This window comes from Melospiza melodia, chromosome 24 (assembly GCF_035770615.1).
Source record: "Melospiza melodia melodia isolate bMelMel2 chromosome 24, bMelMel2.pri, whole genome shotgun sequence".
In the NCBI taxonomy this organism is placed as follows: Eukaryota; Metazoa; Chordata; class Aves; order Passeriformes; family Passerellidae; genus Melospiza; species Melospiza melodia.
Window position 1 is genome coordinate 10,503,434 of NC_086217.1, and position 25,408 is coordinate 10,528,841.

The window sequence follows — 25,408 nt, forward strand, 5'->3', positions numbered from 1 at the left end:
TATTTCCTTCACCTGCCCTCCCTTTCCCAATCCCCTCCACTGAAAAAAACCAGGCTGAAACCAGAACTTTTATAACCTAAAATGAAACTTTAAACCCTCCACTTCCAGCCTTACAACTATAAATACACAATTTATAATTACAACTTAAATTTAAGCTTATCTTCTGTTGCCATGTGCTTCCTGTTGAAGCAGCAAACAGTCACCATTGCATGGCAAAAGATGGAATTAATTCTGGGTTTGTCCTGTGTGGGGAGAGCACAAAAAGTCACCGGTAGAGGGAGATAAAACTTTGGGAATTCACTGTTCTGACAGAAATAACCAACAGAGCAAACGTGCTGAGAGGGAGACAAATCCTCTTATTTTCATCTGTTCTCTGTCCACAAGAGCAAAAACGTCTGTAAGCCCCAAGAGTAAAAAGGTCAAGAATCTCCTTGAGACTGCTGAAAAGTTGGAAATGCAAGGATTTGCCTGAACCACAATTTGGGAGAGACTAAAGGAACTGGAGTGGGGTTTATGTGGGGTTTTGGTGGGGTTTATATGAGATTTTGGTGGGTTTATGTGAGGTTTTGGTTTATATGGGATTTTGGTAGGTTTATGTGGGGTTTTTGGTGAGGTTTATGTGGGGTTTTTGGTGGGGTTTATGTGGGGTTTTTGGTGGGGTTTATGTGGGGTTTTTGCTCGCCTCTGTGATCTCAGAATACTGGAGGAATTTCTTCACTGTGAAACGCTCCAGCCTTCCTCAAACACACAAATGGGCACCTGTAGGGCACACTCAGAGCAGAACTGCCCCTCTCCTGTGGCTTTGCAGTTTGGAGCCAGGTGCATTATCAGAATATTTTGGAGTTAAATGAAGCCACCAGCACAACCCCCTGGACAAACAGCAGTGGCCAAATGAGCTTTGTCCCTTCCTTGCATCATCCAGGCACTTGTTGGTGTCACTGAGCTCCCTTTGGGTCAGGCAGAGCTCCAGCCCGTGGGACAATGAGCTGGTGGTGCTGGATCCTGTCCAGATCCTGCCTGGCAGCTTTTGTGCAGGGGTTTGGGATCCTCTGGAAGGTCTGCAGTGCTGTAGGAGGCTTTTGTTTAACTTAAAGGTTATTTTAGAATGAGTTTATGGTAGGTTGGTTATGGTGTGGGGTTTTTTGTTGGCTTGCTTTCCCCCCTTAAGGATGATAAATTATCAACAAACTCCTCAACTGCTTTCCTGTCTGCCAAAAGGCTCAGTGTAGTAATTCCTAATAGTTAAAGGAAAAAGCTATTAAGGAGAGTTTCACTAATCCAGTTATTCTTAAACCTTGCTGTTGGGACGTGAAGGGTCAGCTGGGAACTGAAATAACCCTGAAAACTCCCTCCCCATGCTTTGTTTTTGTCCCCAGTTTCTGTTGCATCTCCTCAAAATGCACAGACTTGGAGAGGAGGGAGACACTGGGATACTATTTGTATTTTCCAGGTAATTACGACAACCTAAATGATTTTAAAACATATGAGGAGAAAATTATTTTAAAATATATGAGGAGATGATCTCAGATAGATTCTCCCCAGTTTGGCAAAATGTTTTCCCCAGAAATGGGTGGGTTCCTGAATTGTAAATACAGTCCTGTGTCTCAGAGTGGTTTGATTTTCAGCATGGTTTTTTTAGTTTGAGTTTTTTCCCTTGGGATCTAAGGCAGCACAGACCTGCCTGTGTTCTGTATCCAGACTGGCCCTTCAGGCAGGGCAGGGAAGTGGTTTCAGTGAGACCTGCACAGGTCGGTGTGGGCTGGGGTGACACTGCTCCTGACACTGAGCATGTCTAGTGCCTTAATGTCTAACTTAGCCGAGCCTAAAACTCAAACCATTGTTTCATGTCCTTGCTTGCTGTACTGTTGTAACTTTTCTACTTTCGGACTCTGCAGCTGCAGCCAGCTCTGAGTTCTCTGCTCTTTCTGTTTCTGAGCCTGCTGTCACAGCTTTCTGAAATTCTGACCTTTACTGTGTTTCTCACAAAGCCCTCTGGTCTGACCAGGATGAAATGAACAATGCAGTAAACCAAAACAACACTGACAGAGTCAGAATGGACCCATGCCCTCTCTTGTGCCAGGGGCAGGTATATCTCAAATATACACTCCTGACCACAGAACAAAGACTGACTAAGAGGAAAATGTTCTTGGCATCTCTTTATTCAACCCTCACCCTCAGGTCGAGTCCATGTCCTTCTCAAGCCCCTGTGGAGGTGGAGCACACCAAGGTCAGGTGTTCCTTCAGGCCCCCAAGGGCAGGGCCAACTCCAGACCTGGAGACCACAGCTTTTCCACCCCAGAGCTGTGTTTTCTTACTGGAGGGACCCCACGTTGGGTGCCAAATTTTGTCCTGGTTTAGGGCAAATTTGGGAGAGAATCTCCAAAGGTGTGCAGAGATCTGCTGCAGCCACAGCCGCTGCCTGAGCACAGGAGCTCCGAGTGAACACGAGCAGAGGAGCCTGCTGTGACTCTTGATCTGACATTTCCCCTCCGGGTCTCTGTGAGCGTCTGTGGGTGGAAATGAGCCGTGCTGGAGCTGCCCCTTGCCGGGCAGGGCTCTCCTGGCTCTAAGTGTCCAGCTTGGCTCTGTGCACCGCGGGGCTCTGGGGCTGCGCGGTGTCGTTGGCCACCACCGTGGCCTCTCCAAAGGTGTCGATGCACTGCCCCACGGCACCCAGGACGAGCTGGAGGCGCCTGTCCAGGGCCAGCAGGTGGGGCTCGGTGAGCACGGGGGCCAGGGGGTCCTGCAGGAGGGATTCCCTCATCACCTCGCTCAGCCGGTACTCGGGCTCCGCCAGGAGCTGCAGGCGCAGCCACGTCGATCTCTTTATTCTGGAAAAAAAATAAAATCAACGATTTAATGCCTCCCAGCAAGAGCAGCTGAGCTCCTTGACAGCAGCAGGGCAGGGACGGGGGAAGGAATTTAAAGAATTTTAGAATAGAAGTTCTGTAATTTTAATTTTGGAAGATAATGTTTTTTTTGTTTTTTTTTTTTTTTTTTGCAGAAACCTTTATTCTCCCTTTGTTTTCCCAGAGTATTTGTACTGCAAATTTCTGTCAGCAGAGAGGAAAAATATGAGTGAAGTTGTCAGTAGTGAGTGAGTCAGAGATGACCCAGTTCCCCAGGTTCCTGCAGGGTGGTGCCACCTCCCCAAGGATGACATTGATGAGATGGGAGCAGAGGGGGAGGTAAATGAAAAGACATGAATGAGAAAATATCTTCTGTCAAAACTCTGAGCACAAAGGGAATATTTCCTGGAACTGATGTGACTGTGACTTTTCACCTTAGGGGGCACTGAGGTTCAAATGTGATTTGCTTTGACAGAAAATGGGATGAAAAGCTGCAGTCTTGGAATGCTTCTGGGCATGAAATGAAGTGTTCTGAAATCATTTGTTTAATCCTCAGCAGAAATGTGTTGACTTCAGCATGTATAATACTGAAATAAATCAGTGGCTGTAGTTATTGCCCTTTGAATCTTGGAAACAAAGTGCTCCATATTTATGGAACCATTTGGATTCAGCCCAGTCAGAATTTTCAGGTGGAAAAAGGTGAAGTCAGATCCATTTTAGGCAGCTCAAGAATTTGTATTTTTAGGCTGTTGTTAATCCAGGGCATCCATTGGGAAGGTTGATCTGAATCTCTGCAGCTCCAACAGGCCATGTGCTGTTTGGGAAAGCTGTTCCAGGTGCTGGGGACAATCACTAAGGTTGGAAAGGACCTTTAGGGTCATCCAGCCCAGCTGCTGTCCCAGCACCATCAAACCCCAAGTGCCACATCCACACATCACCTGAAGAATTCCAGGGGTGGTGACTCCATGATTTCCCTGAGCAGCCTGTGCCAATGTTTCACTACCCTACTAGTATGTTTTACTACCCTTTCCAGGAAAAACTTTTCCTAATATCCAATCTAAATCAGGAATGTGTGTGGAACGAGGTGTGCGTGGGCAGCGGCACAAGGGGAGGAGGATTGCTGCTGCCACAGGGCCAGACATCACCTTCCCACATTAATATCCCTGAAAAACCTAAAATAATCAATTGATCAAGTGTGAGGGCTGACAAGGAAGCTCTGAAGCCCAGCTGTGAGGTGCTGCTGCTGCTGCTGCCAGGGGAAGCTGTGCCCAGAGCAGATGTGAACGAGGATCTGTGCGCTGTCCTTCGGCCCGGGAGCTGCTGTGGGTAAACACCAGCTGTGTTTGCTCTGGTCCCAGCAGTGCTTGGAGGTGGAGAGAGGGCTGCTGTGACCCGTGGGGAGCAGCTGATGGAGCGCTGGAACAGTTACACAACAAACAAACAGAGCACAGCACAGACAGGGCTGCGATGGAAGCGCTGCCGCTCTGCTCCCGCGGGGGCTGTGACCCTGTGCCCGGGCTGGACTGCTGAACCTTTCACTCCGAGCCTTCCAGGGACTCCAGCAGCCTGCCTGGGGCTGCTTCAGGCCTGGCTGTGCCTCCAGGAAGGTTTGGATGCTTCCAGGAAAGGGCTTTCATGGCATGGCTGTATTTGTGCCACTCGTGGTCTGGGAGAGGAGACTGCAGGCCTCAACGCGTGGGACAGGCTGGGAGCTGGGAGAGGCAGACAAAACAGACTCAAATCTGCTGGAAGCCAGGCTTGGAGCAGAACTCGGCTGGGAATGTGTTTAACAGCCTCTTCCCAGCATCCCTGTGCTCCCGGTTGGAGTGGCTGGAGGAGCTTCCCTGCTCTCACGGCTCCACTTGGTGTCAGAGCAAGGAGGAACTTGGTGGGCTGAGTCCAGGTTGTTGGTCAGGGCACCTGAAATTTGTGGCCTCCGTGTGCTTACTTAAGCAAAACCTCTTCCTTTCCTTCCCAAGTGGTTTCAGATGCTCTCCCACTCCAAATGGATCAGCCCTTGTGGGAAATGAGGGTTTGTGTGTCTCTTTCATGTAGCACAAGTTGTTTTTATGCCATTCCTGGCCCTTGTTTGCTTATGACAAGGTGTTCAAGTCCTGCCTTTTACAATTATTAAATTAAGAGGAGTTTCTGGGAGGTGGATCTGGAAGAATAGGAATGCTGTGACCTGTGGATATTATGGTAGGAAGGCCAAATTAAGAGGCAGAGTTAATTTCAAGCTGCACAAAATTTCAAGAGAAGGATTCCCTGCGAGCCTGCAATTAGAAATTAAAATACTTGCTGAGTGCAAATAACAGCTCTTGAAACTAAAGGTGTGTGGGGAGAGTGCAGTTACCACCCTGAGGGGGAGAAGGAGCAGGGAGAGCAAGGAAAAAGGCTCCACATCTCCTGAAGACAAACCCTAGGAAACAGCAGCTGCTTCTACCTCTTAAATTTAACTTGCAGCTGCTGATTTATGTGCATTAATGAAGGGGGAACAAAGGGTTAAAATCATGAGCTTCTCCTTCATGCCACGAGAAGAGGAAGCTTGAAGAAGTGCATCAAAGCTCCACCAGGATTTTGGATGGAGATTTCTGCGCCTCCTGGAAGCTCCTCGTGCTGATGGGCTGGGAAAGGCTGTTGGAACTTTCTGGAAGGGTTTGATCCATTGGACAGCATCTCCTGGTGTGGCAGTGGACGTTTTTCCACTCGTGATTGCCATGCTCCTGCAGCTGGAACTTACACACAGCACTGGGAGAGCGGGGCCAGGATGGAGAGTTCATCGTGGGAATGCCGTCCAAACCTGGGGGGTGAAGCAGAGTTCAGAGCCTGCCCTCCTCCTCCTCCTCCTCCTCCTCCTCCTCCTCCTCCTCCTCCTCCTCCTCCTCCTCCTCCTCCTCCCCCCCACGTCCCCCTGCTGCCTCACCCTCTGGCGTTGTCCAGGTGCAGGAGGAAGCCATCGTCCCCAAACTTGGTGAACATCTCGTAGTGGTGCCTGTCCATGTTCCCTGCAAAGGCCACACAGAGGGACACAGCTTGCCTTCCTTCCAGGGAATTGACTGAATTATCCCAAGGTTTCTTTCAGATCTGCACGGAGTGTTTGTTGCAAGGCTGGAAGTGCCCAAGGTGCTGCTTTACCTTTGTTGGGGTGGGTCTGGGGGCTCCCCTGTGCCCTCACATTGGAGGGGCTGTGGGGAGACAGCAGCCCCTCTAAAAAACAAAAGGAAATTTCTAGGAAATTTCCAGGAAATTTCCAGGAAAGGAAATTTCAAGGAAAGGAAATTTCAAGGAAATTTCAAGGAAAGGAAATTTCAAGGAAAGGAAATGGAAAGGAAATTTCAAGGAAAGGAAATGGAAAGGAAATTTCAAGGAAAGGAAAAAGGAAAGGAAAAAGGAAAGGAAAAAGGAAAGGAAAGAAAAAAGGGAAGGAAAGGAGCTCCTTTCCCTCCATCATTACCTATCAAGAAGTCAAATATGGCCATGTCCACGATGTTGAGCAGCCGGTTGCTGTTGCTGTAGGGGTAGATCTCCCTCACTGTGTTGCAGTAGTGTGGATTCACTTCCCACCTGCAGGAGATGGAGAAAAGCAGACGCCCTCAGCTGCTTCTACCACATCCCAAAAATACCCCAAACCCATCTTCCATGTGAAGATGTACAGGAGGAGGAAATAAATCTCCCCTGGTGCATGCAGGAGGCTGGAATTGAAACACAGCCAATGGAGCAGCAAATGTGGGGAAGGTTGTTAGAATTTTCTGGAAGGGTTTGATCCATTGGACAGCATCTCCTGATGTGACAGTGGATGTTTTTCATGGCTGTATTTGACTGGTCCTTTACTTAAAACACCATCACCATTGGCTAATTAAGAAACCACCCTTTGGTAAACAAATCTCCGTAACACATTCTACATGCTCACAAGAATTGTTTCTCATTCTTTTCTCTGATCTTCTCACAGCAAACGGCCTTAAGGGTTATTACACTAATTATTACACTAATTATGGGCTCCCTGAACCTTGGCCTGGGTTATGTCTGCAGCTCTGTCTGTGTGTCCATGCCCTGCAGTGCAGATGTGGGGAGCAGCCTCATTTACCCACTTACTCCTCTTTTCCCTCGAAGGAGTAGGAGCGGATCCAGGGGTTGGGGATGGAGAGGCGGGGGGCCAGGTTGAGGGAGGGCAGGAAGGCAGAGAGGGAGCCCTCCAGGAGATGGGGGCTCCCACACACGGCGTACTCCGTCTTGCACATGTACGGGCACTTGGCGAAGAAGCAGACGTTGCTGGCTGGGAGGAGAGCAGAAAACAGGGTGAGCCAGATTGTGAGGCAAGGTGTGTTCTGTTCTGTTCTATTCTATTCTATTCTATTCTATTCTATTCTATTCTATTCTATTCTATTCTATGGCAGTTGTTTTCTGTTCAGTGGGCAGTTTTCCTTATCTCTTCCACAATCATTCTTCCCTCTGGGGAGGAGAACATCTGCTGATAACAGCTATTGAATGTCACTGCACAGCTGATAAGAACTGCAGCATCCCACTGGGAGATGTGAGCCCAGAGGGAGGAGCCAAGCATTCCTACCTGGATATAATCTGGAGATTCTGGAACACCAGCCAAGCATTCCTACCTGGATATAATCTGGAGATTCTGGAACACCAGCCAAGCATTCCTACCTGGATAGAATCTGGAGATTCTGGAACACCAGCCAAGCATTCCTGCCTGGATAGAATCTGGGGATTGTAGGCATAATCTCCATAACACATTCCACGTGTTCACAACAACAGGTGCAGCAAGTGAAGATAAGAACTGTTTTAATTCCTTCTCTGAGCATTCTCACAGCATTCCCCAGGAAAATCCTGGGAAAATTGTGTTTCTCTCTGTGCCCACAGAACTGCTGCCACATTTCCCCACTGTGGGACAGTGATTATTTCTTGTGGGAGGGATGGAGTGAGGGGGAACAGATGGGAAGAGGCCCAAGGGGGTGCAAATGAGTGCAGAGCAGTTTAGAGCCCCCCGTTTGATGGCTGTTTCATGGAAATACTCTGGGGAATCCAAGAAAAAAGAAGGAAAACCCCAAAGCATCCATGGCATAGATGTCAAGCTGCCAAATGACAGATTGGGTTCCTGGGCTAAGGGAAAGGTTGAGAAAAAAAGGCCAAATGAGAAGATCTGGTAGGTGATTCCAGCTGGAGGGAACCTCTGCAGTAACCATGTTTTTGTGCACATTTAGCCCAAGAATTTCATTTCTGCACCACAGCATGAGTCCTGCATCCCCTTTTTCCTGCAGTCCCTTCCTCCCACCGTGGAACACCACAGGTTTGGGTCAGCTGTGAAGGGACCTTAGAGACAACTGGGGCCATGATTTGCCCCATCCTGAGCCAGCCCCTGCCCACCTGGTGACACGAAGAAGACGCTCTGCAGGACCTCGTTCTTGGTGACCTCCAGGATCTCCTTGGTGACGTTGATCAGCCTCCCCACGGTGGGTGGCACCCTCCTGAAGTCCAGGATCCTGCACAGAGGGCACAGGGATGCTGCTGCTGCACACTGGGGTGGCAGGTGCTGCCCCTGCCCCTTCCAGCAGGAGCCTTTGGATCCCTGCACCCAGACTCTTTCCAGCAAAAACCCCTCTGGGCCAAAATGTAATGTGGCTCTGTTTAGATTTTGGTATTTTAATAGCTGCTGTCTGGAACAAGCTGGATGTTCTCCAGCATTCCTGTCTCTTTCCCTAACGTTGCCTTGGTTTCTCCCCACCCTTTGCACACAAACAGGGGCAGAGCAGCCCTTCAGGCCCCTCTACAATGTTGGTTTGATATGGAGAAAAGAGGTTGATCCTGGTACAACGTGGCTGAGGAGGCACCCCCTCCTCCAGAGGCTCTCATGCCCAGCTCATTCCTCAAAAATATTCTTAAAAACCTCAGGGCCTGGGGCAGGAAAGCATTCCTGGCAGTCAATGGGAAGCTGCTGCTGATTGCTGAGTCAGTAAATGGGGAGAGCTGGCTCTGCTTGGCTCCTTGGGTAATGCCCCCTGCTCCTGGGAATTGGGCACAGAACAGGATTTAGCCTGCTACTTATTGAGCAATGTTCAGAGAGAAGAAAATGTTTGCTTTTATCCAGCATCTTTCAGCTCTGAAAACCACAAAGCACTTCAGAAAAGCAGTCTGGCCTCATTTTTGTGGCAGTGGAGCTGCAGGGGCGAGGTGGTGGTGGCTGAGTCAAGCAGAGTCACTGAGAGGATGTTGGGACAGAACTGGGAAGGGAATTCAGCTCCCTTTGTTCCCTTTCTCTGAGTCTGAGCTGCAGGACTTAATTTAGTCCTGCTTATCCTAGGGAAACTGGAGATCCCCACCCACCCTGACCATCAGAGATCTGGTGTTCAGAGGAGGGAAAGGCTGCTGCCCTCATCTTTTCAGAAGGGTATTTTTGATTTTATTAAACACACACTCTGCTGGGAAGAGGTGCCAGGTCAATTGCTCATTATCTGAGGGCTCAATACTGCATTGCTGCAGTTTATCAACCCAAAGCACACCTTTGATTGCTGATGGAGTGTGTGCCTCCCCCACCAGCAGGGCACCCAAGCTGTGCCCAGAGCTCAGATTGGCACCTGGATGCAGGGCAGGGACAATGTGTGACAGCCAGGGGAGAATCTGACCTGTTCCCACCTGGACTGCACCTGCTCCCATGCAATGGCCAAGGCAAAGCTGGCTCTGGGGTGTCAGATGAGAGCCAGGAGGATCTACTGGAGGATTCCTTTCCCCTTTCCTTTTCCTTTTTCCTTTCTCTTTACTTTTCCCCTTTTCCTTTCCCCTTTTTCTTTCCCCCTTTCCCTTTCCTCTTTCCCTGAAATTTCCTTTAAATTTCCTTTTCTTTAAATTTCCTTTCCTTTCCATTTCCTTTCCTTGAAATTTCCTTGAAATTTCCTTTCCCTGGAATTTCCTTTCCTTTCCTTGAAATTTCCTTGAAATTTCCTTTCCTGGAAATTTCATGTCCTTGAAATTTTCTTGAAATTTCCTTTCCTTTCCTGGAAATTTCCTGGAGCTTCCTTTCCTTTTCTTGAAATTTCCTGGAAATTTCCTTTCCCCGAGCCCTGCAGGTCTTCCCCCAGACCCTGGTGGCCAGAAGAGCAGCAGGGCAGTGCCAGGGCAGTGCCAGGGCAGTGCCAGCCCTACCTGTCCAGGTGGAAGGCAGCGATCTCCGCGTTGTGCCGCTGGAAATCCACGAAGTAGAAGAAATCCTCAGGAGTCTCCTCCTCACGTTTCTGCCTGGGAGGAAGCAGGGGGTGAGCCCTGGGCAGCCGGGACACCGAGGGGTGGCACAGGGACAGCTGGGGGGCCACAATGGGGACAGGGTCAGAGCCAAGGGCTCCGTGCCCAGCTGGAGCCAGGGAGCAGCACCTGCACCTTGGGGGAGGCAGAAGAGCTGGCTGGGGCTTAAATCTGCTCCAGCAAGAGCTTAGACCCCCCCTAGGATGAAGTTTCAGGAGGTTTTTGTCACATCCTCATGGAGACAGAGGAGGGCTCAGGGCTGATGCTCTCCTATCCCTGAGGTGGGAGCTCCATTTAATTCCATTGTGTGGCTGGCACGCAGTGGGAAAAGGGGTGTTAACTCTTGGGAAAGGGGGTGTTAACTCCTGGAAATGGGGTGGTAACTCCTGGGAAATGGGATGTTAACTCCTGGAAATAGGGAGTGTTAACTCTTGGGATGTTAAGTCCTGGAAATGGGGTGTTTACTCTTGAGAAATGGAGTTTTAACTCCTCGGAAATGGGGCGTTAACTGCTGGAAATGGGATGTTAATTCCTGGGAAATGGGATGTTAACTCCTGGGAAAGGGGACAGGACACAGGCTTAGACCCCCCTAGGATGAAGCTTCAGGAGGTTTTTGTCACATCCCTCTGGAGACAGAGGAGGGCTCAGGGCTGATGCTCCCCTATCCCTGAGGTGGGAGCTCCATTTAATTCCATTTTCTGGCTGGCACAACATGCCCCGGTAAGTGCAGCACGGGAATTTGATGCTCAGCTTTAACTCCTTGGAAAATGGGAAGTTAACTCCTGGGAAATGGGGTGGTAACTCCTGGAAATAGGGAGTGTTAACTCTTGGGATGTTAACTCCTGGGAAAGGGGGCGTTAATTCCTGGAAATGGGATGTTAATTCCTGGGGAATGGGATGATAACTCTTGGGAAATGGGATGTTAATTCCTGGGAAAGGGGACAGGATACAGGAAATCCCTTAGGCTATGAATGCTCTCCTTCCCCTCCAGGACCTGGTGGACACTGGGCAGAGGTGGATGGAAACCCAGGGGAGAGGAGCTGGCTCCTCCTGGGTGAGGATTTATCATCCCAGCTGCTCTGTCACACATGGACACTAAAGCGAGAGGGAATTGATGTGAAGAGTCCCAAGGGGCTGCAAATAAAGCAGCAGCAATTTAAACCCCCTGTTTGATGGCTGCTTCTTGGAAACACTCTGGGGAATCCAAGGAAAAGCAAAGTCTGATGAGGAAGAGCAGTCCCTCATGGCAAGGATATCAGGAGAACAAGTGGCCCAAGGTCCTTCTGCACCTGGCACCCAAAACTGAGACATCTCCAACACCAACAGCAGGGTGGGAGCACTGGTGTTTACCCAAGTGTGCTCCTGGGGGGGTGTGAGCAGCCAAGAAAAATGGAAAATAATGGAACATTTCACTCCCCGGGTAGGGAGGGCAGAGAGGGAAGGGGTGGCTGGGACCTTCCCATGCCAAGGAGGGTCCCAGCCCGCCCTGCAGGGGCTCAGGGGGCTCTGCTGCCCTTACCTCATGGGCTTGAACATGGCTTTCCCAAAATCCTGGAACCTGAGGACCAGCTTCAGGTGCACACCGCTGGGCTTCACCACTTGGGGAGGAAAGGGGTGTTAGCTCATGGAAATGGGGGTTAAATCCCGGGAATGGGGTCTTAGCTCCTGGGAAATGGGGTGTTAGCTCATGGAAATGGGGGTTAAATCCTGGGAAATGGGGGGTTAGCTCATGGAAATGGGGGGTTAGCTGCTGGAAAATGGGGGGTTAACTTTTGGGAAAGGGGGTGATAACTCCTGGAAATGGGGTGTTTACTCCCAGAAATGGGATGTTAACTCTTGGGAAATGGAATGATAACTGCCTGGAAAGGGGGTACTAACTCCTGGGAAATGGGATGATAACTCCTGGAAATGGGGGGCTAACCGGTGGAAAATGGGGTGTTAACTCCTGGGAAAGAGGGTGTTAAATTTTGGGAAACGGGGTGTTAACTCCTGGAAATGTGATGTTAACTCTTGGGAAATGGGATGATAACTGTCTGGAAAGGGGATCTTAACTCCTGGAAAGGGGGTGTTAACTTTTGGAGATGGGGTGTTAACTCCTGGAAAATGGGGTGTTAACACTTAGGAAAGGGGATGATAACTGCCAGGAAATGGGGCGTTAACTACTGGGAAATGGGGTGTTAATTGCTGGGAAATTGGGTGTTAATTACTGGGAAATGGGGTGTTAACTGCCTGTAAACACCCCAGTGACCTCCCCAGCATAAGCCAGCTTTCTTGCCCCATGAGTGCATCCCCTCACTCCTTACAGCAACTCCCCCCTCTCTCTCTTCCCATTTATTTTCCTCTCCCCTGTGTGCCACGGAGCAGATTTCCCTGCAGCCCCTCTGTCACATCCCCTTGGGGACTTTTCCCTCCCTCTCCAGCAGAAACCAGTGCTGTCCTGGTGTCCTGACACCCACATTGGACAGGCTGCTCATGGAAGTGGTGCAATCATCACCCCTGGGCGTTGAAAAAAGCCTGGACATGGCCCTTGGGGTGGGCTCCATCATTTCAGAGGCTTTTTAAACCGGAATAATGCCATGCTGTGTGATCCCAGCCTGTGCTGGGTTAATGGGAGGGAGCAGAGCCTGGCTTGGCGTTCCCCTGGCCCAGCTGGGGATGGAGCACTGGGGATGGGACATGGGGACCCCAGGGGCCACACTCACCCTGGCTGCAGTCACAGGCTCCCAGCAGGGCCTTCTCATCCTGGCTGTAGTCTGCAGGGCGGGAGCAGCAGTGAGACCCCACCAGCACCCACAGGCATCCCCAGCGAGGGGAGAGAATGATGCACCTGACTCCACCTTATCACTTAAGGCTAATTAATTACTTTATTATTCTATATTATATTACGTTGTGTTACATTACATCTAAACTCAATCTGCCAAGCACTCAACTGCATACAAATGCACGAATCTCATGACTGTCAGCCCACAGTCCTGACACATCACTGCCTGGGGGCTCTGTACAAATCCCCAATGGGATGGGACTGCTGGGAACAGCCTTGAGCTGTTTGATTTTCCAGCATCATTCTCATTACATGGTTATGGCAATGGGAAGATGCCACCAGCTCACATCGTGTACTCAATGTTACAACTCACTTTAAAAGGTTTTTGACCAATCACACAAAGCAAAAGCACACTGACAGTAGTTCTATCCAACCACCATAAGCACATGCACCTTTGGTTAAACAATGCTTGCTTATTTCAAATACAATACCTGCTTGTAAGCCTTAAAACACAACACACAGAGCTCCATTATTAAGCTTAGAACTTCCTAATATGTCACTAGATAATCTTTAATTATTAATTATTAAACTTACATTGTTCTATTTTACACATTGATTTCATTCAAGCATGGGTTTCTGGTGATCCCCCCTCTAACACTTGAACACAGTTTCTCATGATTCTTCTAATGATTAAACAATAATTATATCTAATTACTAAACAATCATCACATCTAACAATTATATCATTTATCATATACTGACTACACAGGTGCAATTTCACATGATCTGGCAAACACAAGACCTAACACTTCCCAGAGCCTACTTTTAACATTTCCCAAGAGTCACAGACATCTTTTAGGAAAAATCCTTTCCTTAGGATTTTCCTCCTGAGAAGCTGAGAGGCCTCAGGAACAAAATGCAAACATTGATTATCTGCTGCTGTGTAATGCAACAGGTGCATCTGTGATTGGCCCATGTTGGTTGTTTCTAATTAATGGCCAATCACAGCTGGCTCAGACAGAGAGTCTGAGACACAAGCTTTTGTTATCATTCCTCCGTTTTCTATTCTTAGCCAGCCTTCTGCTGAAATCCTTTCTTCTATTCTTTTAGTATAGTTTCAATATAATATATATCATAAAATAATAAATCAAGCCTTCTGAAACATGGAGTCAGATCCTCGTCTCTTCCCTCACCCTCGGACCCCTGTGAACACCGTCACACCCCAGGTCCTACTAATCCTGGCATTAGCTTTCTTTCTATCTCCCTAAAATTTCCATGAGTTTAAAGCTGTTTGCCATCCCCCCTGGCAGGCTCCAAGGAGCCCGTGCCCGTGCCCGTGCCCGTGCCCATCCCCATGCCCGTGCCTGTGCCCATGCCCGTGCCCGTGCCCATGCCCATGCCCATGCCCGTGCCCATGCCCGTGCCCATGCCCATGCCCATGCCCATGCCCGTGCCCGTGCCCATGCCCATGCCCATGCCCGTGCCCGTGCCCGTGCCCATGCCCATGCCCGTGCCCATGCCCGTGCCCATGCCCGTGCCCATGCCCGTGCCCGTGCCCATGCCCATGCCCATGCCCGTGCCCATGCCCATGCCCATGCCCATGCCCGTGCCCGTGCCCATGCCCATGCCCATGCCCATGCCCGTGCCCATGCCCGTGCCCATGCCCGTGCCCGTGCCCGTGCCCATGCCCATGCCCGTGCCCATGCCCGTGCCCATGCCCGTGCCCATGCCCATGCCTGTGCCCGTGCCCATGCCCATGCCCATGCCCATGCCCGTGCCCGTGCCCGTGCCCATCCCCATGCCCGTGCCCATCCCTGTGCCCGTGCCTGTGCCCATCCCCATGCCCGTGCCCATGCCCGTGCCCATGCCCATCCCTGTGCCCGTGCCCGTGCCTGTGCCCATCCCCATGCCCGTGCCCATCCCCATGCCCATGCCCATGCCCGTGCCCGTGCCCGTGCCCATGCCCATGCCCGTGCCCATCCCCGTGCCCATGCCCATCCCTGTGCCCGTGCCCGTGCCCGTGCCCGTGCCCATGCCCGTGCCCGTGCCCATCCCCGTGCCCATGCCCATCCCTGTGCCCGTGCCCGTGCCCGTGCCCGTGCCCATGCCCGTGCCCATGCCCGTGTCTCACCGGCGCTGACGGTGGGCAGGTGGCGCAGGTCCCGCAGCAGGCGGCTGACGGCAGCGCTGGAGCGCGGGTAGAGCCCGTCCCGGCTGATGCCCAGCTGGAACTGCAGCCAGGCGGCCTCGGCACGCAGGGGGAGAGGGGCTGGCAGGGTCAGGTTCAGCTCCTGCCGGTACAGCTTGTGCCTCCTGCAACAGAGACATTACGGGCATGAGGATAAGGGAGAGGTGCAGCTGCTCCTGGTACAGCTCGTGTGTCCTGCAAGGGAGAGAGAGGAGAGATGGGGAAAAGGGAGAGGTTCAGCTTCTCTTGGTACAGCTTGTGTCTCCTGCAAGGGAGAGAGAGAGGAGAGATGAGGAAACGGGAGAGATTCAGCTTCTCTTGGTACAGCTTGTCTCTCCTGCAAGAGAGGAAAGATGGGGATGTGGAAATGGGAGAGGTTCAGCATCCTCCTTGTGCCTCCTGCAACAGAGACATTATGGGGATGAGGATAAGGGAGAGGTTCAGCTGCTCCTGGTACAGCTCGTGTCTCCTGCAAGAGAGGAGGGATGGGGATGTGGAAATGGGAGAGTTTCAGCTCCTCCTGGTACAGTTTGTGCCTCCTGCAAGACACAGAGAGGAGGGATGAGGATGAGGATGTGGAAAAGGGAGAGTTTCAGCTTCTCCCGGTGCGGTTTGTGTCTCCTGCAAGAGAGGAGAGATAGGGATGGGGATGAGAATGTGGAAGTTCAGCTCCTCTCAGTACAGCTTGTGCCTCCTGCAAGAGAGGAGGGATGGAGATGAGGATGTGGAAAAGGGTGAGGTTCAGCTCCCCCTGGTACAGCTTGTGCCTCCTGCAAGAGAGACATTCTGGGGATGGGGATGTGGAAGTGGGAGCAGCTTGTGTCTCCTTCAAGAGAGGAGATATGGGGAATGAGGATGTGGAAAAGGATCAGGTTCAGCTCCTCCTGGTACAGCCTGTGTCTCCTACAAGAAAGGGATGGGGATGGGGTTAAGGGAGAGGGTCAGCTCCTCTCAGTACAGCTTGCGTCTCCTGCAGGAGAAGAGGGATGGGGATGTGGAAAAGTTCCCTTCTCCGAGCCTGGAGGGTGCCAGGAGCAGAGCATGGGGTGGGTAAGGGGAAACTGAGGCAGGAGACTGTCAGAGTCTCTGACCTTCTTGAAGCTGGGGAAAAAAATCACTAAAATCAAGTTTCAAAGGATAGTATTGATACACTATGTCATAAATGTTTTAAAGCTAATAATCTAAAATTACTCTTCACAAGCCTTACCACAATGTATCTTTTACACTTCTATTTTTCTAAACTATCTACTTTTATTTGCAAGGCTATCCTTTAAAACTTCTTCTTAGCTCAATTTTTCTCTCAGTCACGTCTGTCTTATTCCGTAATATGTCTAAATCAACATTTCTTATCTCAAGGTTTACATACACATCCATACCATGCCACCCTTCTATCAAACTTTATCAGCCAAGGAGTGGCACTGGGGGCTGCAAAGGGCTCCTGGGGGTTTCTTTATTTCCCTGCTCAGCCCAGCAGCTGGGGCTTGGTTGGGATTTTTCCATCATTTCTCCACCCAAGCAGGCTGAGCAGTGTGGTTAATCTGGCTGTGAGCAGGGCTTAAAAATGGCCGAGATGGTCAGAGTCTCTGAGAGAGGTTTTTTCCCAGAATTTGGGGGGAAAAAATCACTGAAAGCTATAAATTGCCTCTGTGACCAAATTCACAGTGAGCAGGGATGCTACGAGGCCATGTGGCAGCATCCTGCCCATGATCTCTAAAAAATCAAGGTTCAATTCCCCCCCCTTTTTTGGCAGGTGGAGCTGAAGGAGCCTCTCAAGCTCAGGAATAACCTAAAACCACTGAATCAGCATTTTCTTCAACCTAGAGACCCGTGGATGCAACAGAGAGAGAGAAAATGGGCTTTGTTTTCTCACAGTGGCCTTGTGAGGCTTTTTTAGGGATTTCTAGAAAAACGATGATAACTTGTTGGTATAAACAACCTGCAGGTGGTGTCTTCCTACTCTGCTTTTCTGTTCCTCTCAAGGGCTGCTTGTGAGAAAGATGTTTTTGTTAATGAGCCAATCAAGCAGAATGTGTTGAATCTGTCTGTAAAAGAGAGGATTTTTGAAATTAAATGCTCTTCTGCAAACCAGCCTTGGAGTGAATCTCTGTCATTTCTTGCTCAGCAGTGACAGAGACTCCAAGGCTGGGGCTGTGGAAATGAAAGGTCACTGAAAGCAGAGGACAGAGTTTGGTTTCTCATTAACAGTGTCCAGACCGTGTGTGCAGCGGCCAGTCCTGATAAAGGGAAAATGAAGCTCAGTTTGCACTGAAAGTGCCAGGATCCATGCAGGAAAGCAAACAGGGCTGATAAGGAGTAGGACATTAACCAAGGCTGGACAGGGGAAATGCCACAATCCCAGGCAGAGCCCATCCAGAGCCTGAGCAGTGAGGGCTGACCATGCCCCAGGACATTTATCAGCCAATGAATGATAATCCTTGATAATTTATCATAATTTCCACTGGGGGCTGCAAAGGGCTCCTGGGGGTTCCTTTATTTCCCTGCTCAGCCCAGCAGCTGGGGCTTGGTTGGGATTTTTCCATCAGTTTTCCATCACCCTCCTCCATCCAAGCAGGCTGAGCAGGGTGGGTAACCTGGCTGTGAGCAGGGCTTGAACCCTCCCAGAGGGGTTCCAGTGGTGTAGGAAATGGATTTGGAGAAAATTCTTAAAGTTTGATACAAGGTTTGCATAGTATGTGTGTGGATGTAAACCTTGAGATAAGAAATGTTGACTTAGAAATATTATGGAGTAAGACAGAAAAATAAAGTTTTAAAGGATAGCCTTGCAACTAAAAATAGATAGTGTAGAAAAATAGAAGTATGAAAAATACATTGTAGTAAGAATTCTGAAGAGTAATTTTAGATGGTTAGCTTTAAAACATTTATAACATAATGTATCAATACCATCCTTTGAAAATTGTTTTTAGTTCTATTTTTCTCTCAACAATGTCTTATTCCACAGAATTTTTAAGTCAGCATTTCTTATCTCAAGGCTTACATACACATATATACTATGTGAGCCTTCTGTCGGGCTTTGAGGATTTCCCACAAATTCATTTCCTACACAGTGATGTCCTGGGAGCCCTCTGGGAGCTGGAGAGACAGGTTGGATGTGCCTGTTCCCTCTCCCAGTCTGTTTGTCTTTCCATTGCACTGGGCCAGCCACAGCATGGAAAAAATCCACGTGTGCATGGTCAGAGGGAGCTGGGGCACTGCCCTCCCTGACCAGGGCTTTGCTCAGGAGGCAGAAAATTCCCTGTGCACCTGGAAATGGCCCTGGAATGACAGAAAATTCAGGGAGAAAATAGACAGAAAATTCCCTGTGCACGTGGAAATGGCCCTGGAATGACAGAAAATTCAGAGAAAAAATAGACAGAAAATTCCCTGTGCACGTGGAAATGGCCCTGGAATGACAGAAAATTCAGAGAGAAAATAGACAGAAAATTCCTTGTGCACCTGGAAATGGCCCTGGAATGACAGAAAATTCAGAGAGAAAATAGACAGAAAATTCCCTGTGCACGTGGAAAATGGCACCTGGAATGACAGAAAATTCAGAGAGAAAATAGACAGAAAATTCCTTGTGCACGTGGAAATGACCCTGGAATGCCATCAGCTCCTTCTGCACAGGAGGCAGAAAATTCCCTGTGCACCTGGAAATGCCCTGGAATGCCATCAGCTCCAGCAGAAATGCCCTGACCCCCAGCCTGCTGCCCTTCCTGTGGGTAAGTGAGGCACAACCTTAACGAGTTGTGAGGCATTAATAAAGCCTTAATTAATAAATGAGCTATTAACCCTGCCACAGCCAGGGATGGCAATTAACCCCAGTGCCATGGACAGCGGTGACTCAGGGTTTTTCCCCAGGGAAGCTGCCCAAATATTTTTCCATATTTGCTCTCCTGCCTGCTGTTCCCCCAGGGTGAGCAAGGCATTACTGAGGGGGAAAAAAATGCAGTGGTTATGCAAGGGGAGGCAGCTCCCAGCCCTGCATCCACATGGGCCCTGCCCAGCCCAAGCCAGTCCCCTCCCAGCCTTTCAACCCAAAACACAGCTCTCCCTGCTTCCTTCAGGATTCCTGAAATATTTCCCTGGAAAAAGCCAGATCTCTGCAAAAGGCATAATGAAATAAAACCAGGGTTCATTTCTGCCCTGCTATGAACAGGCCTGGGGTTGCCCTGGCTTTCAGCTCTGTGCTGGGCTGGGAGGGAGGCACAGCGTGGGGTGACGCTGCTCAGGCCACCAGCATCCTGAGTTTGGGCTTTGGAAGCTGCTCCTTCAGGGATAAAAATAAGCTCTGGAGTTTTGGGGGATTTTTTTGGAGGGGTTTTGAAGAGGTGTGGATGTTTTGTTGTTTTTCTGTTTCCATCATGCATCCCCATCGGTCTCTCCAGCTGGTTCTACATCCCGAGGTGCTGGGAGCACACAGGGCTGGCTTGGAGGAGGACAGTGGGGGAGCCATGGGTGTCCCAACAGGATGTGCTGGGGCTGCTCCAGCTGGCAGAGCCCCTGGACAGAGCAGACAGACAGAGCTCCAGCTGATGTCCAGCTGCCTGCAGAAATGAAGGCAGACACTGCGCTGGAGGAACGGGGTGAAACTGCAGCTTGTTCCTCTCAGGGCAGAGTCCTGCTGCTCCCAAAGCTGCTCTGCCAACACCCACGTCCAGGGCTGGTGAGAAATGTGCTGTTTATCCTGTTGTGGTGAGGAGAGCATCCCACGGACACCCAGCCCTGAGTCTCTGCTGCTGGCTCTGCACGTGGAGCTGCTGTGGAGCTTTTGCTCTTCAATCCTCAGCAGCAGCTTGGTCGAACCCATGCAGTGGGAGAAAAAGCCATGGATGATTCCTGAGTCCCACCAGGACCCTGCCCTGGCCACATCAGAGAGGACACAGCTCTGCAGGTGAGGCAGGAATTCCTCTGTGCCCACAGCAAACGGACAATTTTATAAAATCCATCATCTCTGGTGAGTGCCACTTGTTCCATGTTCAACTTGCAGTGCTGGTGGTTGTTGGCAGGTTTTTGCAGGAGCAGTTGTGTCACCTCAGCCTGTGCTCTCTGGAGGTTTCACCCACTTATAAGCATCAAATATTTTATTTCAGAGTGAGGAATAATCAATACTGCGCCTTCTTCCCTTCCTGGAGGTGCAGAGTGAAGTCAGTCAAGGACAAATGGCACCACAGTGTTCCTCCCAGTCACAGCACAGCCAAACCCTGGGGCAGGAGGCAAAGTGCAGCACAAATTCCATCTTTTAACAAATTCCATCTTTTAACAGCGTGGTGAATAAAACTGGGGAGTGCAGACTTCTCCCTCTCCTGCAGCAGAGGTTACAGCAAGTGCCCAGGGTTTCTGATGGTGCCACCAAGCTGCGAGCTGCTTTGGTTGAAATCCCCAGTTCCCACTGGGATTTTGCTGGGGAAACATCCACCTTGGTACCCAAATCCTGGTTGCTTCAGCAGGCAGTGCTCAGCTCTGAGAAGATGCACCCAAGGTGGGTCTGTGGCACATCCAGGGGTACTCAAACCCACCAGCCATGGATTCTTCAAGCGCTGGGACAAAGGATTCAACAGGATCCAGACTGGAGACAGGGAAGAGCTTCACAGGGGTGGCCCTGGCTGAGCACTGAGGTGGCTCCAGACCCTGGTGCTGTCAGGCCATGAAGGTTTCTCTGTTCCTTTCCATTATCGCTTCCCATCATCTCCTGCAGCAAATCTCACGTGGAACCAGCACCGGGAGAGCCCCACAGGAGCAGGAGGAGCAGGATGGAGGTGCAGAGAGCACTTGGGGATCCTGCCTGTGCAGCCCCAGGGGATGGGAGGAGTGGGGAAACCAAACCTGGGCAGTGCCAGCACAGGGGTCCCTGGGGTGTGCCCACGTGCTGTCACCCTCCCTTGCAGGTGTCCTGTCCCACAGAGGGGACAGTGGGTGAGGCGATGCCATGAGGAGCTCTGTGCTCTGCTCCATCCAGGTTTGTGCATGAGTGGAGGAGTTTTGGGGGTGCAGGGAGCAGCTCTGGGGTGCTGTGTGCTCGTGGAAGGGGGGTTAGATCAGGGTACAGATGATCAACGCTTGGAGCTGGCACTGAGGTCACTGTGCCCCCCCAGGCAGTGACCGCAGGGCAGGGACAGTCCCACCCCAGGAGCAAAGGGAGTTTCCTCCTTGCTGGGCTGGCAGAGGCAGCAGGAGAGGGCTCTGAGCTGGGGGTGCCTTCTCTGCTTTCTCTGGGCTCTGGCAGTGGGGCAGGCTGGGAGACACCTCCAGGCTGGAGGGGTGAGGGCACAGAGCCAGCATGGGGGGGCAAGCTGGGCTGGGGATGCCAGGGGGCACCCAAGGGACACCCAGGAGAGCTGCCCAGAAAGGGAGGGGTACCTGAGAGGGGGTGTGCAGAGAGGGGGTGCCCATGCAGGGAGTGCTTGGCCAGAGTGTGCCCAGGGGATGCCAGGGCAGGGGTGCCCAGAAAGGGGGTGCCCAGAAAGGGAATGCCCAGGGATGCCCATGCAGGAGTGCACTCACAGAGGGTGCCTGGGAAGGGGGTGCTCAAGAGATCCCAGTGCATAGGAGGTCTAAAAAAGGGGTGCCCAGGAGATGCCAGAGAAATGTGTCCCCATGCAAGGGGTGCCCAGAAAAGGGGTGTCCAGGAGATACCCGGCAAAGGGGTGCCCATGCAGGGGCGCTCAGAAGACCCCGGGAAGGGGTGGTCCAGGAGATGCCCGTGCAGTGGTGCTCAAGAATGGGGTGCCCAGGAGGTACCCAGGGAATGAGGGATCATGCAAGGGGTGCCTGGTAGGAGGGTGCCCAGAAGCTGCGGGCACAGGGATTGTCCGGGAAGGGAGTGCCCAGGAGAAGAGTGGCCAGGGGAAATTCGGGAGGGGTGCTGGGGAACGGGGTGCCCAGGAGGTACCTGGGAAGGAAGGGAAGGGAAGGGAAGGGAAGGGAAGGGAAGGGAAGGGAAGGGAAGGGAAGGGAAGGGAAGGGAAGGGAAGGGAAGGGAAGGGGAAAGGAGTGCCAGCAGCCACTGGAGTGCCAAGAAAGGGATGCCCAGGAAACAGCCAGGAAAGGGTGCCGGGCAAGGAGGTGCCCAGGACATGTCCGGAAAGGGGATGCCAGGCAAGGAGGTGCCCCGGAGATACCCGAAGGGGGTGCCGGGCAAGGAGGAGATGCCCAGGAAGGGGGTGCCGGGCAAGGAGGAGATGCCGAGGAAATAGCCAGGAAAGGGGTGCCCGGGAAGGGGGTGCCCAGGAGATACCCGTGCAGGGGGCATCGCGGCGCTGCGGGTGCGGGGTGCGCGGGCTGCGGGCGCGGCGCGGCTGCGGGACGCACACTGTTCCATCGAGCCGCCTTCCGCCGGTAGTAGCGCAGGGCTTCGCGGGCGCCCAGCAGCGGCTCGGCGGGGCCCGGCGGGGCGGCGCGGTACAGCGGGTGGGCGAAGAGGCGGCGCAGCGCGGGGGCGGCGCGGGCAGCGGCGGGCGCGGCGCGGCGGGGCCCGGGGGGCACGGGCAGCCCGGGGACACCCTGCCCAGCTCCCGGCGCGCCCGCGGCCAGAGGTGGAAGTAGAGATCGGCGGCCAGCAGCGCCCCGAGCAGCAGCAGCACGGCCGGGCGGTCCCGCCGCGGGCCCGGCATGGCCGGGGCGGGCTGGGCACGGGGACGGGCACGGGGATGGGGACGGGGACGGCGGTGGCGGCTCCCGGGGCAGAGCGCACGGGGGAGCTCGAGCGGCGGAGCCGGGGGTGCGGGCACCTCGGGGCGGGGACCGGGCAGGGCGCTCGGGGCCCGGCGAGGGGAGCGGGGGGTGGGGGCGCGGCGGCCGGGGAGCCTCCCCCGCACACGGACACGGACACGGACACGGACACGGACACGGCGCGGACCGAACCGAGCGCCCCCGGGCTCTGCCCGCCCGCCCCGCGCAGCCCCCGCGCAGGTGCCGCGGCCCCCGCCAGCCCCTTCGGGCACCTCGGCCCCTCTCCCCAAAGCGGAAAATCGGCCCGGGAGAGCTTTGGCAGATGGCTCCTCCGTCAGTGGGAGGAGAGGATGTGCTCCCCACACTGCTTGGGTTTTGGGGACACCAGCTGTGCCCCACTTCTGTGCCCTTTGGGGGCAAAAATGGTGAAATGATTGCACTTGGATCCCTTCAGGCTCCAGACCAGACGTGAGGTGTTGAGAGGGGAAGTTTTAGGGTGCTGTACTGGAAAGGTGTGGGGCAGGCAGGGGCTCTGCTCAGAGGTGCTGGGCTGGGGTCTGCAGGATGGGAAAGCACAGAGCTGATCCTTCTCAGGAGGAGAGAAAGAACTTTCAGGAGCAGAGAGGGAGCTTCCAGGACATGAAGCTGGATGTAAACAGGGGGATGTGTGTGTCAGCTCCCTGCCAGGTGCCTTAGGGGACAGCAGAGGGTGTGTGCTGCTGCACTCTCTGCCTGGGGACACCCTGCTCCTCAGCCCTCCAAGGCCAGGTGACCTGGCAGCTCCCCCAGACAGTGACATCATAAACCCAAAATCAAGCAACAGCCTGGGACTAACAATAGGATTCTTCTTCTTCTTCTATTTTTAAAACTTATTTTTTAAAAGATTGCCCCAGGATTCAGCAAACCCAGATGAATCCCCAGCCCTGCTCTGTGGCTACCAGCCTGTTGAAGGACACCCTCTTCAAACTCAAAGAACAACTTGTGACAAACACTCCACCAAAAACTGGCTGATACCTGCTTGGCTCCTAATCCTCCCTGAGCTGTTTCCCCGTTGCCAATCTCTCCCAGGAACCATTAATAAATCTTCCCTGGTTTGCAACACTAATTCTGGACAAAGGCACCAGGAACCAGCAGTGCCTGGGCCCGTGCCCCTGTTTGTTTGGAAGATTGTTTGGCTTTTAATGAGGCTAATTAAAAAGAAACAAAAAAATAATAAATCAATCCCATTAATCTGTAATAAACTGAAGTGCTCCAGTCCTTCCCAAAGCAGTTGGGACTGCCAGCTCCCAGCTGGCTGCAATGCAAAATTGCTGTTGGTGTTATTTAGAACAACTCAGTGGTGCTCCATAACACCACAGTGATGTTTCCATATTGCCAGAGTGATGGTTCCATAATTCCAGTGTCCTGTTGGAGCAGGGGGATCCTGCTGGAGCTTGTCCCACACGCATTCCTGGGCATCTCCTCGTGTTCTGCTTCCTTGGCTTGTGGCTCCTCCTGCTCAGCCTGGGTCCCTGGGCTCCAGGTGAGCATCACTCCCCACCCCAGGGCTCAGCAGAACTCATCCCAGCCCTCTGGAAAGCGTGGATGTGTTCCTAAAATTAACCTGGAATTTCTATTTTGATAGGCCACTGACAGCTCCAGCGGAACCAAATTACCATTTGGAATTACCATGAGATAATTTGCCTCATTTACTATTTAAAGACAGGGGGGAAAAAAAAGCTCCTTCTTCCAGACAACTGCAGTGGAGAAATGTTCAGGCGTAGATGATGTCCCAAAACATGTAATTAAAGCTTTAAATAAATGTATGATGACATCTCAGAGTAAGAAATACTTCCTTTGTATTTCAGATAGGAGCCAGCCAGGGCCTTTTCAAAGTCATTTTTTAATAAACAACGGATATTCCTCTTGTTTTTCCAGACACACAGCTTACAATATTTGGAGTTTTAAGTATGTAATTTAAATTCTTTCACACAGTATGGATTTAAAACCCATCTTCCTTAGAGATGCCTTTGGCTTGCCAAAAGGTAAATGCCTCTGTCTGCTGCTTTTTGTCTTTTTAACTTGAAATGCTGCAGAGCTGCCTGGTCCCACCCTGCAGATTGTCATGTTTGCAAAAGGGAGCAGGTGAGAATTATCCCTTTCTCACTGCCCTTAATTAGGAGGATTAAACACCAAGGCAGCTACACAGCATCACAAAGGAGAGGAAAAGATCAGCTGGGGGAGCCAAGTTCTGCATTTGCTGCTTCACTGACAAGGGCACAGACGTGCCAGGAGCAATCCTGCAGCTCTGCTCCTGCTCCTGCTCCAGCTGGGACTCAGAGCAGCAGGGACATCTTCTCCCTGCATGGTGCTGGTGGTGATGGTGGTGGTGGTTGTGGTGTGATGATGGTGATGGTGGTGGTGGTGATAGTGGTGATGGTCGTGGTGGTGATGGTGGTGGTGATGGTGGTGGTGATGGTGGTGGTGATGGTGGTGATGATAGTGGTGATGATGGGAGTGTGACGGTGGTGATGGTGGTGATGGTGGTGGTGATGGTGTGATGATGGTGATGGTGGTGGTGTGATAATGGTGATGGTGGTGGCGGTGATGGTGGTGGTGATGGTGGTGGTGATGCTGGTGGCGGTGATCATAATGATGGTGGTGGTGATGATGGTGGTGATGATAATGGTGATGGTGGGAGTGTGATGGTGCTGATGA

The 25,408-nt window shown here is 51.9% G+C and overlaps 1 protein-coding gene and 1 long non-coding RNA gene across 2 annotated transcripts; one reads left to right on the plus strand and one right to left on the minus strand.

The window, feature by feature from the left end:
* Positions 1-2,141: 2,141 nt before the first annotated feature.
* Positions 2,142-22,653, minus strand: FAM20A (FAM20A golgi associated secretory pathway pseudokinase). The gene is given in 12 exon segments (XM_063176052.1): positions 2,142-2,831; positions 5,590-5,649; positions 5,773-5,854; positions 6,304-6,413; positions 6,942-7,122; positions 8,226-8,341; positions 9,999-10,091; positions 11,614-11,692; positions 12,797-12,847; positions 14,987-15,171; positions 22,356-22,521; positions 22,524-22,653. Coding segments are annotated over 12 exon segments (1,518 nt in total). The 3' UTR covers positions 2,142-2,566.
* LOC134428966 (uncharacterized) lies at positions 19,557-25,009 on the plus strand. The gene is made up of 3 exons (XR_010030510.1): positions 19,557-20,522; positions 23,595-24,233; positions 24,336-25,009. It is a non-coding gene; the product is annotated as an uncharacterized LOC134428966 (long non-coding RNA).
* Positions 25,010-25,408: the final 399 nt, after the last annotated feature.